Source organism: Pteropus medius, unplaced genomic scaffold (genome assembly GCF_902729225.1).
Source record: "Pteropus medius unplaced genomic scaffold, Ma_sr-lr_union100, whole genome shotgun sequence".
NCBI classification, from domain to species: domain Eukaryota; kingdom Metazoa; phylum Chordata; class Mammalia; order Chiroptera; family Pteropodidae; genus Pteropus; species Pteropus medius.
The window spans coordinates 10379691-10394277 of NW_024352783.1; the positions used below are offsets into that span (position 1 = coordinate 10379691).

General features: G+C 39.6%; 1 protein-coding gene across 1 annotated transcript in view; it reads right to left on the reverse strand.

The window, feature by feature from the left end:
- USP22 (ubiquitin specific peptidase 22) overlaps positions 1-14587 on the reverse strand; it is a 50226-nt gene that overhangs the window by 15708 nt on the left and 19931 nt on the right. Inside the window, exons 3-6 of the mRNA XM_039847607.1 lie at positions 9862-9975; positions 7835-7936; positions 3609-3778; positions 2243-2390 (exon numbers count right to left, since the gene is read on the reverse strand). Of these exons, the coding sequence (XP_039703541.1) occupies positions 2243-2390; positions 3609-3778; positions 7835-7936; positions 9862-9975 (534 nt within the window). The remainder of the gene's footprint in view (positions 1-2242; positions 2391-3608; positions 3779-7834; positions 7937-9861; positions 9976-14587) is intronic.

The following is a 14587-nucleotide window of genomic DNA, read 5'->3' on the forward strand; positions in this document are numbered from 1 at the left end:
TAGATAAGTATATTTCCATCCTCTCTAGTTCAATACGAGTCTTCAGCTTACCCATGAACCCTGTGATTTTGAACTGTGCAGATCCACATATATGCAGATTTTATTCAATTGCCCCTCACAGGTCAAACCCATGTTGTTCAAGTGTCAACTAACTGCTGGGAATCTGAGTATGTGGAGGGCTGAGTAAGTTATAACCAGGATTTCAACTATGCAGGTGGTCGGTGCTTGCAAGTTGTTCTAGGGTCAACTGTATATAGTTTGTGTGTAGATATATGAATATAAAACTTACATAGTGACATACAAATTAACATATACCCTATATACACTCTATATAACTTTCATTCAGCTAGACAATAAGGATAGAATGTGTTTTTATCTCTGTATGTATTACACACCAAAGAAGATAAGTTATTACAAAAGAATAAAGGAAGGACACCATCTTCGGATAGCAGTTGCTTAGAGAGATTACGGAGAAAATGCCACTCAGAAGGATCTCAAGTTCATGGGACAAAACGTTAAGATAGGGAAAAATACACAGGAAGAGACACAGAAAAGTAAGCCAAAAGATACCTGAAGGTTAAAACCACATAAAAGACTAACACTTAACCAAACATGGGGGACCTGGCTGTGAACTAGCAATCCTGATGAACTCAGGGTTCAGAAGAATTCTGATGTCCATGTTTCTAAGGAGAAGAGCTTTTACCTTTCCTTCCAGACATTTCAAAAGGAATTATGTCAGAGAATTTTTTTTTGTCACATGAACATTTTAACAGCAATGCATTTTCAAACAGGAGTCTTTTAATCTCAAGTGCTTGGAATAAATAACACTCTTTCACGTGGCTCTTTTCTGTTATACTTTATACTAGGAAATCAAACCTTACCTAAGCTATTAAGCAACTTTTATTTGACTCCTACGGCAAGTATTAAAACAATTGTGTATGTTTTCAGGAGAAAAATAATTTAAGTACAAAAAAAGCTGAAACCCAAAGCCATGACAGTTGATCAAAACAAGCTGTCTTATTTCAAGTTTGGCTTGTCTCTGAGTTGTAACCTCAGACTCTACAGGGCGTTTGTGAGAGCAGCTCAATGACCGAAGAGAATGAGATCGAGCAGCATGAAGGCCATTCAACAAAGTGACCTAACAAAACAGGGCTTTGTTCTTTAAGGACACCAATGTAAAAGAAAATTGGCCAGTAGGATATCACCTACAAATAGCTGTACCAGCCTATGGGCCATAGATAACCAGGTAACTTGTTACCTCTACACATTTCACTTGAGTATGTACTATCTGAAACAGCAGCATCATTTACGAACTCATTAGGAACAAAAAAATCCTCTGACTTTACTCCAGACCCACTAAACAGAAAGGCCAACCATGTGCTTTAAGGAGTCCTCCAGGTGACTAGGAGCCACACACTCCTCAGCTGATACCTGTGCCAGTATTTCAGCATAGGGCCTTCAAACTGGGAGCCCCACATAGGGAAGGGCAGGGGGGAGGAACACACTGTGTGGGTTTATCATTCAGTCCTAATCTCCTGCCTTCGGCCCTAGGAGCTGCTGCCCGCTGCCCTTCCCCTAGAGTATCCAAACCCACACATATCTGAGAACCCTATATTATGGAGGAAGCCAAGTCCCAATGAGATCTTAAGAAAGATTTGAAAACAAAACGCCCTTGTGGTTGGAAAATGAACCTGACTTAGGGTCAGGGAAGTACTGGCAAGTGTGCAGGTTTAGTTTTGTATTCCCAGCTCTCTCTGGCTACTTTAGAGCAATGATAGTCTTTTTATAGATTCTGTAAGGGGAGGGAGATGGTTTGATGGTTAAACTGTGTTAAGAGCACATTCAGAACCTTCTGGGCTGACACAGCCTTGATAACCAAGAGGAGCTACAGGTGAGGTCCTGACACATCAGGCCAACAGGAACACAGCAGCAGAGGACTCAAGGAAAAGGCAGGGCAATGACAAAGAGCTCACTGTTCACTGTTACAGGCTGTAGAAGACCAACTGCTATGCTGCTCTAATCCCAGAAAGGTCAGAAGACAACAACGAAAACTATTTCCTCTTCTCATAAAAACAAACTATGAAGAACCTCTTTAAGATAATTATAGTGTTTTCCTTATTGGGAAAAAAAATGATTATAACACAAATTGAATAGAACAGTCAGCTGTACCCCATTTTGCAGGAGGGCACACACTTGGCCTCCCCCCTCCCTTGCACAGTGGCCTGAGGGAGCAGGCCCGCACCTTTACAATGCCGGTGCAAGACATCCAGGGCCGCGATGAGGAACTCATGGGCATCCTGCTGCTCGTACCCTGCCAAATGCCGGGCATGAGTCCATACCAAGTGCAGCAACTTGTACGGGATGTGGGGAGACCGGTGCCCGGAGTAAAACTGCTCAGAGAAAGAAGGGAAACAAAATCACTTGTCAGGAATAAATGCTACACCCTGAATATAAAGCATAGAAAATAAAAAATATTTAACAGCTGCCTAGAATTTGGACTCATTGGACTTTCTAAATCTGCATATTGTTTTCTCCCTTCCCATCTAGTTTTCTACGATAAGCCTAGGTGATGAACTATGACATGTTTTTCAATTGTACCTGACTTTCTATTTTATTCAGTTTGCTCACTGCAGTGACCCCAGCAGTTACCGGTATGCTGTGGGTATGAAAGAAATAGGTCAGGCTAGATCAGAGGTTGGCAAACTTTTTCTGAAAAGAACCAGCTGGTAAATAATTCCAACTTTGCAGTCCAGGTGGTTTCTATTACAATCACTCAACTAGTCCTCACCTCCTACGCTGCAATGCAAAAGCAGCCAGTGCCTGATATGTGGGTGAGCAAGAGTGGCTGTATTGCTATCAAAAGTTATCAACAAAACAGACCAGGCTGAGTCTGCTGGTACTGGTCTGTGCTAGACACTTGAAGTATACCTAGGACCTCTTAGCAACCTATGGGGCAGGCAGCAGGCCCACTCTGTAGTAGGGGTAGCTATGCTGCTTCAGCTCTGAGAGGGTTTTCTCAGGTCACCAAGCTGAGTGCAGATGGTCCAGCCCAAAGATGCCTGAACTCTGTCATGCTGTCAATGGTGGTTATGAACAGACATGAACAGGACAGACACATGAGTGTAGCTTATAATCCAACCAGGGAAGCAGAACTTGATGTTCAGGACCAGAGGGTCACAAAGATAGACCTGGTGAAGCATACTCAGAAGGTCCAGCAACAGAAGAGAAAAATCCATGTTCCTCTGAGAACAAAGCAGGGAAGTGGTGCTTGTACATCCACATGCCTTACTGAGTCCGGATGGCAGACAAAAAGGAAGGGTGAACTCCCACAGTATTCACAAACATCATCCACCAGTTACGCCACTTTCTATGTGTGCTTTCTCATCCTCTAAGTCAATGCCTTGAAAAATAATGCCAATAGTCTCCTAGCTAATGATTCCTTTTGGAAAAAATATGTGTCTTCCATAATAATGCACACAGTGCATTACATAAGGTTTTAGACATTTGCCTTCCTTTATTATATTACAGTCAACCTTATTTTATATTTTTAAAAAGGGGAAAAAAAGTAGTTACAGAAATGTTACATTGCAAAAGTCAACAGCACTTACCTCCTGAAAAAGGGATGACATCTCACACACCAGGCAGGAGCTAGGGCTCTGCATTTCACACCTGTGCCTGTCAGAGAGGAAGAAATCTCGCAGGAGTGGTGTGTGGGTGAGCGCCTGGACAATGCAGTTCATGAAGCACGTGTTTCCAAGGTTAATCAGCCCTCGCAGACCTGGGAAGGAGGAAGACGAGAGCAGGGGTGACCTGGGCACTGACCTACAGTTACTATTGAACCCCAGTGGTATCACAGTGGTTCCTTTACATTTATGTGTCCATTTCCTTTTATTCATTCATTCAAGAGCAAGAAAAAATATAATTATTTTTCTATTTATATAAACTATACTAAGGAATCATCACCCCTTCTCTAGCTCCCCCACTTTAGCCATATGTTTTCATAAAAATACTCAAAGATATTCCTTAACAACAGGCAACAGGACAGATCAGAATGCAGCCTCTCTAACACACAAACAAAAATAACTTTAAGAAGTTTTTTAAGGACAACCAGTCAAAATGATGGAGGAGAAAACGCTGTGCTTGCGCCCTCTCACGACCACATTAAAATTACAACTAAACTACAGAACCATCATCATTGAGAATCGCCTGAAGACTAAGTGAAGTCCTATAACTAAGGACATAGAGAAGAAGCCACCTTAAAACTGGTAGGAAGACTGGTAGGAGGGACAGACTCCACACCCACGTGTGGAAGTTAAAAATCAGAACAGATATCTTGGCTGCAGAGATCGTCCTGGAGGGGCGAGGGGTCCTAGCAGCACACCAGACTCCCCAGCCCAGATTTCCAGTGCCGGGAAGAGAAGTCCCCACAACTTTTGAGACCAACAGAGATCTTAGCTAAGTGAGATGGAGGGTAGCAGCAGTCACAGGTGTTCTTCTTAAAGGGCCTGTGCATGAACTTACTTGCTGCAGGACTCACTCACTCTGAGCTCCAGCACTGTGGCAGCAACTTGAAAGGAGCCAGGGACATACAGGAAGTAACTGAATTGTCTGGCTTTGGGCCAAGAGATGGAAGGGCAGCTTTCTCCCAGACGTAAGTGCTGGCAAAAGCCATTGTTCCTTTGTTGAGCCCTCCCCATTCCCAGTGTGTACTCAGGCAGGTGCCATATTTGAGTCTCCATTGACCTGGCTAACATCGTTCTCTCCTCTCTGGTGATTTTTAGACTCCGACCCATCCAACTTGCAGGCCCAACCAGCTTTCAATGGCTTTTACATACAATCAGCCTGTTTCGGTTCATGCTGCAGACTTTCCTAAAATCTCTAAAGATTAGAAACCCAAACAAGCAGCATGTGTCCTCAACATACCCCATACCTCTTGCTAAGTAGCCCCAAGAGCCAGGCACTAGGAGCAGCTGTCTGCAGCTTAGCCTCTCCCAGGCACCTCCAAGCCCTGTACAAGTGGCAACCATATGCAGATCACTTTGTAGCTCACACAAGAGCAGAGCACAGGCAGCAGCTGACCTTGATCGGCAACAGAGCCCCTCCCAAGAGGCCCCAGAACCAACGCATCTAGTGGCCACTTCAGACCACATCAGAGCACCATACAACCACCTCCACAAACAACACATTCAAAGGCAAACTCAGCAGGCATCAGAGCCCTGCTAAAGCTAATCTTGTTTCTTGGGGTCAGGCCCTGCATAACAGCTCCTCCATTGTAGTCACAGCCAGTCCTCATTGCCAATAAGCCTGAGGGTCAATCCCTTCCACTGACATGCAAACAGCAACCAAATTAAGGGTCAATCCCTCCCAACAACCACAAAAGAAGGGCACACATAACTCACACAAGGGACACATCTATGCACCCAGTGCAGGTGACCAATAAGATTGTACCACTGAGCTCCATAGGACATCTACTACATAAGGCTACTCTGTACTAAGACAGGGAGGCACGGCAGACCTATCTAATACATAGAAACAAAAACAGGGAAGGAGCCAAATTGGGAAGACAAAGGAACATGTCTCAAATGAAAGAACAGAACTCCAGAAAAAGAACTAAAAAAACTGGAGACAAGCAATCTATCAGATGTTGGTTATTAGGATGCTCAATGATCTCAATGAGAACTTCAACAAAAAAATAGGAAACATAAAAATGTAGATAGGAAATGTAAGAAAAGAACTAGTCAGAAAAGAATAAAACAATAATTGAAATGAAGAATATATTAGAGAGAATCAGTAGATTAGAAGCAGATGATCAAATTAGAGATTTGGAAGAGAAGGTAGCAGAAAACACCCAATTAGAAGAGCAACAAGAGAAAAAAAAATGAGGATAGTTTAAGGGGCCTCTGGGACAACTTCAAGCATACTAACATTCACATCATAGGGGTCCCAGAAGGAGAAGAGAGAACAAAGAAGTGAAAACCTATCTGAAAAAATGATGGAAAACTTGCACAACCTGATGAAGGAAATAAGATATAACAAGTCCAGGAAGCATAAAGTCTCAAACAAGATGAACCTAAAGAGGTCCACACAAAAGCACATCATAACTAAAACATTAAAGGTTAAAGACAGAGAACCTTAAAGGCAGCAATAGAAAAGCAGTTAGGTACCTACAAGAGAGCTCCCATAAGACTATCAGATAATTTCTCAACAGAAACCTTGCAGGCCAAAAGGGACTGGCATGAAATATTCAAAGGATAAAAAGCAAGGACCTACAACCAAGATTACTCTACCCAATAAAGCCATAATTTAGAATCAAAGACAGAGAAAGAGCTTCCCAGACAAGAAAAAGCTGAAGGAGTTCACCTCAAACCAGTATTACGAGAAATATTAAGAGGGACTTCTTGAAGAAGGAAAAAAGATCAAAAATATAATAAAATGGCAACAACTACATATCTATCAACAATTACTTTTAAACATAAGTGGATTAAATGACCAATCAAAAGACAGGGTGAATAAAAAAAAGACAGAGTGGTTGAATGGATAAGAAAAAGAAGACCCTTATATATGCTGCCTATAAGAGACTCATTTCAGACCAAAAAACACAGACAGACAGAAAGTAAAGTGATGGAAAAAGATACTTCATGAAAATGGAAACAAAAAAGTTGGGGTGGCGACACTTATACCAGACCAAATAGACTTTAAAATGAAGACTATAACATGAGACAAAGACAGACTGGTAATCTCACTTCTGGGTATTTATCCAAATAAAGCCAAAACACTACTTCAAAGGATGTGCATCCATATGTTCATGAAGCGTTATTTACAATAGCCAAGATACGGAGGCATTTTGAGTGTCCATCAATGGATGAATGGATAAAGAGGTAGTATATAAATATACATATACAATGGAATATTACTCAGCCATAAAAAAGAATGAAATCTTGCCATCTGCAACAAGGATGGACCTAGAAGGTACTGTGCTGAGTGGAGTAAGTCAGAAAGAGAAAGACAAGTGCTGTATGATTTCATTTACATGTGGAATCTAAAGACCAAAATAAATGAACAAACAAAACAGAAACTCATAGATACAGAGAACAAACTGATGATTGCCAGATGGGAGGGAAGGCGGGGAAATGGGCGACAAAAGTGAAGGGATTAAGAAGTACAAATTAGTAGTTACAAAATAGTCATGGGATATAAAGTATAGCATAAGGAATATAGTCAGTCAATGATTTTGTAATAACTATGTATGGTGTTAGAAGGGTACTAGAGTTATTGGGGTGATCGCTTTTGAAGTTATATAAATAAATCATCACTATGTTGTACCCCTGAAACTAATATAATATTTTATATCAACTGTAATTGAAAAATAAAAAAAATATTAGAAGTAAAAAAGTAGTTTTCAAAATGTATTTCTTTAAGTCTTAGGAAACCTAGAGAACAGGCTCACACATACATTTCTCTCCCTGAAAATTACTGCACGCGACCTCAACCTGGTGAGAATAAATTTGAGCCTTTTTACACAAGTGGGCACATACAACTCACACAAGGGACACACCCATGTACCTGGCTCAGGTGACCAGTGAGATTGTGTCACTGTGCCCACAGGACATCAGGACCATTTCCATCCATCTCTTTACCCCAAGCCTACCACTCGTCCCTGCAGTGAACATGTGCTCAAGAAGTGGCTGAACAAATGGATGAATGACTGTTATTCAGATTTAGACTATTATGTTATGCAACCTACATTTTTACACCTATTAATTTTAAACTTTGAAAAGGAAGCCTAACTAGAAGTGAAAACAGACCACCACTCCAAGCACTGTCACCCACTTACCTATGGTGCAGTTAGAGGTGATCTTTCGCCTTTTTGGGTTGTGTTTCAGCAGTTCAAGCTCCCGTTTGGTTGGTTCCCAAGTTGAAAATTTCTCTCCAACGCCTAAGGAGATGAACAATTCCAGGTGCTGTTAGCTAAATTTTCATCAAGTGTGTTTATAAATAAAGTGGTAGTGATATACTATTTATCAGGTTTAATTTCACAGAGGAACTGCTATAATAAAAGGTGTTTCTAAAACTCTACTATGCTGCAGCAGGCAAAACAGAACACTTAGAGGAGTTTCCTTTAAAGAGAATGTGCTATGAATAAGCTTTGTTTTCTGCAAAAAGGAAAGCAATAACTCCAATTAAAGCTACCCTAACACTAATGCCAAGATTGCTGTTTTTTCAAAGCCTTTAATCTTCAAACCACCAGAGACTCCCAAGAACAGGCTTACACAACATTCAGCATCAATGGGAAGTACTTGGCAACTTAGCTGAAGGATTCTCTGGTGAATGAGTAAAACTGACCGACAGAAAAAATGTTTTTTGAAATATATTTTGAAAAATCCATCTTGTTGAACAGCTATACCCATTAAAGATTTAACCAAAGACAATAATGCTATAAATGCTAATAAGTCCCATATTTCATCCTAATACACACTCTATTCACTTTGAGGCACCTGTTCAATGCTACCTAAAATTTTTGCCTAATTCAATAAAGAATAATATCTCACTGACAGATGGAATTGCAGAATGATTTTAGAAGAATCTGTTTTACTCTGGCACATGCACTTCTTAGTCCTGTGGTTTAAGTGTTCTGCACAAAGAAACAATATACTCAGACTCAATGGCAGTATTACTAAATTTTGAGTGGGGAAAGAATTGAAGTTGAAGTTAAAGTGGTTGTTTTCCAGGAAAGATTTGTTAAACACAAATAATTCTGGTCACTGAGAGCATCTATTTAAAAAAAAAAGGAGGGGGGCGGTATTTTTAAAAGAGTAATTAAGGCAAAAATTTGTTAAAGAGATGCTGGGTTATATGTTCTCTTTGTAAACAGTAACGGTTCTGGTAGCTGAGAGATGCTCACCAGACAAATGGGAGAAACTACACCTCTCACTGTCATGACAGCATGAGCACATGCTGGAAATGAAAACTAACAAAAGGAAAAAAAAATTAGGGAAGCCAAAAAGAAATAAATGAACAATGAAAAAATGGCTGCACAATGTTTGTGTATATTCCTTGACTATGTACCCAATGAAGGCAGCAAGTGTGCAGACAGACATGACAGCAAATGAGAAACCCACAATGGTACCATGACCACTGAGGCACTCCACAGGAAAGGAAAATCCTAAACTAGGATGCTTAAGTGGTAGATCACATTTTCCATCTGGCAATTTTAATTCTCTGTTGACAGAGATTAAACATAACCCAAACAGTTAAGAGTTTTAAAAGAGATTCTACCATAATTTAATCAGAAAATAATCTGCCCTCCTGGAAGAAACCAGGTACATACATTTTTTTTTTCCCATGCGTTTTTAGTATTACTGAGAAGAGACTGCTTTCTGGAATACTGGAGAGCTGAGAGCAAACTATTCTTCAGAGACCAGATGTGGATGTGGCTTTGCTGGTGCTGTATCTATGAATATGCCCTCACATGGGAGAACTAAGTGTTCGTGGACATTCTTTCTCAACCCCAACAGAGCTCTTCATAGCAGCCGCAGGCCCATGGGGGACCTGGGGCTGAGGATGGCTCTGGGAAACTGTGGGAAGCAATGGGCATTTGTACTTGCAAAGCCAGTCCCTTCATTTGCTGGTTCCAATCCTAGGCTGTCTCCAAGGTGAGCCTACAGGAAGGAGCAAGCAAGCAAGTGTGTGTGCGGGCTCTGCTCTTCCCACCAAATTACTGCTCTCCTACCTTCCCTTATCTCCCTACACTGACTCTCTCCTTATATAATGATCTTTCTTTTCGTGAGTTCTGCCCTCGACAGACCTGAGGGAATATAGGACTAAAACAAATCAGGCACGTAAATCTAGGCAAAACCAAACCTTGCATTTTCCAAGCTTTCCGTTGTTCCTCTTTGGCAATGATTTCCATGTCTTTATCATATATGTAGTCTTGACACAAAAAGCAATAGATACCTCCATACATAAGCTCTATAGCTAAAAAAGGCAAAGAAAAGAAGAGAGGAAAAAATGTAATTTAAAAAAGGTAATGCTTAAGAACACGAATTAAACATACAAGTTTTTAAGACACTGGATTGTTTGTATCATTTCTCTACTCTCAAATTACAGAACCCTTATTACAAAAGGATTTCCTACCACTTCAGACAGTTTATCCTAAGGAAATGAGGTATGTGTCTTTTCTCTGGAAGCTCACACCAAAGACTGAGGAGTCTGAGTGACAACGAGGTGCTACATCTGTATTTTACAAAGGACCCAATAGTCAACTATCAGCAGATCGTCTGCCTTTTTTTCTGAAGAGTGGCATTTAAAACAAGGGAAATCTTTCACTGAGTATTATCACTCTATCAGGGTTCTTAGACTGACATACAGCAACTACGTTTTTACTATGTCAAAAATTCCTGGTACTATTACAAAAAGGAATGTAATAGTAATTTGCCTACTCTTCCTTTAAGGACAACAGTAAATTATCCTCTGAGTGGATAACCTTGACTTCTTGAGCCAGAGCTGCCTGTTGCCCAGCTGTGAGTGGGTCTTGCATACTTTCTTAACTGCATCATCTATAAAATAGGGTGACAGCTAGCTCCTAACTACTTCATTATGAAGATGAATAAGATAAAGCCCTTTGAGAAATGACGAAAGGTTCTATTTTAATCCAACAATTAAAAATATTTTTTTTGGCTTAGAGTCACCAAGCATTATCAGCTGTTTGAGAGGCAATGTAGCATGGAGGAGAAAGTACAAATTCAGAATAACTGATATTAATCCTAGCTCTGTTACTTAGTTATTATGTACCTTTGATAAATTATTCTACTTCCTCTGAGCCTATTTCCCTTTTGGTATAATGGTAACAGTAACAGCACTAACACCTCATAGTTTCATGTGATAACTAAATTAATACATATAACTTAACCGTAGTACATTCTGGTAAACAGTAATGTCTTAACAAATCACAGCTTTTCTCATATTTCGTGTTTTAAGTTACCATGACACAGATCACTAATATTGTGTGGATCTGTAAAGTCCTCTAAAACAGATCTATTAAAACTCAAAATAGCAATTTAAGAATCCCATGCCTTACCCCTTACCCCTTTCAAAAAAAAACTGACAAAACTCTGACAAGTCTCAGGAAGAATTCAAAAGCTATTCCTGAGAGCTCCAACAGTTGCTCTTTGGTACTACATAATCTTTAACGGTACAGTCCTGGCATAAGGATATTAAAGAGAAATCTAGTCAGAGACAAGCTTATAATGAGGATGAGGAAAATTTTCAGAAAAGCACAGGCATTCAATGAAAAATATGCCAACCATATAGCCACAAGCAAAAATACCAGCCTGAGAAAGGTGTGTAATGATTTCAGTGCATATTCAAGTCCTCCTAGGTTGAGTCTTTCTTTGAGGCACTTTCCACAGCAACACTTCATCACTGTATAAGACCATTGATGTTGACAGGGTTGTCAACAATGGGGAAAAGGATAGTCTTTTCAACAAATGGTACTGGGATAAGTGGATATCCACATACAAAAGAATGAAGCTGGATCCTTACCTTATACCATCTACAAAAATTAACTCAAAATGGTCAGTGACCTAAATATAAGAGCTGAAATGAAGTATAAAGCACTTAGAAGAAAACATGGGTAAATCTTCACAACCTCAGATTTGGCAATGGATTCTTATGTTTTAACTCCAAAAGCACAAGCATCAAAAGAAAAAAAAAGGTAAACTGGACTTTATCAAAATTAAAAACTTTGTGCATCAAAAGACATTATTAAGAAAGTGAAAAGACAACCTACAGAATGGGATAAAATATCTGCAAATCATATCTGCTAAGGATTTACTATCTAGAATATGCCATTTCACTCCCAGGTATATATCCAAAGAAATGAAAACATATGTCCACTTAGAAACCTATACACAAATGTTTATAACTGCATTATTTATAAGAACTAAAAAGTAGGAACAACCCAAACATCTATCAACAGATGAACAAACAAAGTGAGGTATATTTCCACAAGAGAGTATTACTCAGGGATGAAATACTAAAACATGCTATGACATGGATGAATCTTGAAGACATGCTTAGAGAAAGAAGCTACACGAAAGTTCCCATGTTGTATGATTCCTTTTATATAAGATATTCAGAATATTTTCATGGAGACAAAAAGCAGATTAATCGTTGCTAGGGACTTGCAGGAGGGAAGAATCGGGAGTTAAAAGATATGGGGTGATCTGAAGTGATGAGTTCTGAAAGATGAGATGGTGGTTGCACAATATCGTGAATGACTAAATACCACTGAACTGTACTACGCTTTAAAATGGTTAACTGTATGTTATGCAAATTTCACCTCAATATAAAATTGAAAACCCCTACAGTCAAGGTAGTTAATTTGGAAAACATTTCATAGCCAAAATAACTACTCCAAAGACAAAGCCTTGACTGCACCAAGACAAAGTATTGAAGTAAAAATAATCCAGTTGCCTGGATAAGAGCAAAATGAAATGTGGAGACAGGCCCTTGTGTTGTAGAGGCTCATCTACTGATTTTGTTTTTATACATTAGTTTACTTGGCAATTCCCAAGCCATCAGCTGACACAGACACCATGCATTTGGCAGGTCTATCCCCTCTGGTCACAGGATAACCCTGAGAACGTAGGGAAAACATCATCAACTCAGAAATGAGCTGATACCTTGCACCCCCCCACCCTGATACTCTTCTGGGCAATTAAATCACTCCTCTAGAATGCATGGAACATTACTTTTACGCCGTTTGTGGCTCATAACAGGCAAAATCCAAGTACCCTGTGACTCAACATAAAAAAAGCCTGTATGAAACTAAAAAGTATGAAATCAGATGGCTCCAAGTTTACTTACTTTACTATGTAGGCCTCACACTTACCTGGGATTCCAACATTCAGTTTAGCACAACTACCAGTATAGATGAAGTATATCAGCAAATTTGACTGACTACACCAAATTAGAATAAGTTATTTTTTCAGATGTGTGTATTTTATCACATTAGGGCAATTTTACAGGGCAGGATGGATGAAGGAAATAGAACTTTTCATCTTATCGCTATAGGACCCTTCTTGTCCCACACCATACTTGTCCATCTGTCCTTCTACAAGGCCTTCCACAATGATCTCATTTGCCTTCCACAATGACCTCATTTGCTCCTTACATTCTATTTGTAAGTGCATCATCCCCAATATTGAGGCAAGACTCACCTTAGGCCTCCCACCTACCCTGTTAAAAATCAGATGCCCAATGAGAATTTTTTCTAATAATCACTTCAGAGCCCATTATACTGTAGTACTGAATATTCCATGGGAGATAGAAGAACTTGGCTACAAGGAAATCAAGGTTCTCTGTTCCTCCTACATTAAGCTGCTCCATTAAATTGCCTTTGAACATTTTGTAAACACCCTCCATAAAATGACAAAGTATCAATAGTCTATGAAATTGCTCTGAGTATAATGGGTAGAAACAGCAGCATGGAAGAAACAGCTCACAGGAAGAGGATGAAACTATTAGCAAGTCAGAAAAGACTGAGACACACTGCAAGGTAATATCAGGGCTGCCCATCCCCAATTTTCTTCTCTGGAAGTTTTAAGTTTTATACTTCAGCTTTCTTCTCCTGCCCCCGCTTCCCTCTTTCCCACCTGGACACATAAAACTAATTTCTAGCTTTGTTAACACATACATATGAAACCTTCAATATCATGGACTCAGTAAAGAGATCTTTCTCCCATTTCATGGCTTTGTTTTTTAAAACTCACTCATTCTAGCAAAAGTAAAGGCAGAGTTTATCAATCAGGTTGACAAAATGAATTAACACCACAAATTTCTGAAGTGAGTTTTATGGATGATGGCTGAGTAAGAAGATTCTTCAGACAACTTTCTTAAACGCAAATCTTCTTCCAGTTTCCCATAACCCTTTTAACCACACTGAATCACAGCATAGGTGATTAGGTGATAGGCTGCATAGGTAATAGCAGCCTAAACTGGCCTGGTCTGAGAATCAGATAGGGCGGGAATATTTTTTATTTGTATTATTAAAAAGCAAAGATTACTACATTAAGCAGATACCACAGAATTCTATTACATCCACACTGAACTGATCAGTACACAGGAAGTGGTCACTCACTGCTTTTTCCCTCCATGGGACAGGCAGGCTGCTCATCCACAGCTGATGAGCACTATCATCACCATTAGCTTTCTTCTAAAACAGCCAGTTAGAGCATCGTCACAACCTGAACCACAAATTCTAAGCTGCGTTTTGCAAATGCTTGCTGCAAGTTATCAGTTCCAAATAAGATATGTCCAACTGGACATATTCCATCTCTACTCCCTAAAAAGAAAAAACCTCATAAAATTTGAATTAAAAAACAAAGTGAGACTTTGTTGTGTGAATTTTTATGCTTTAATATGAAATAGCACGTCACCTAGAAATTAAAGAAACATTTCCATTATAATTGTAGCTATTGCAAAGAACATGATATTGAGTTGACAGCTTCCCGGTATCTGTAATAAAACAAATGGCTCATGAACACATCATATAAAAGAAATGTTTTCCCTTAAATCATCTTTCTTC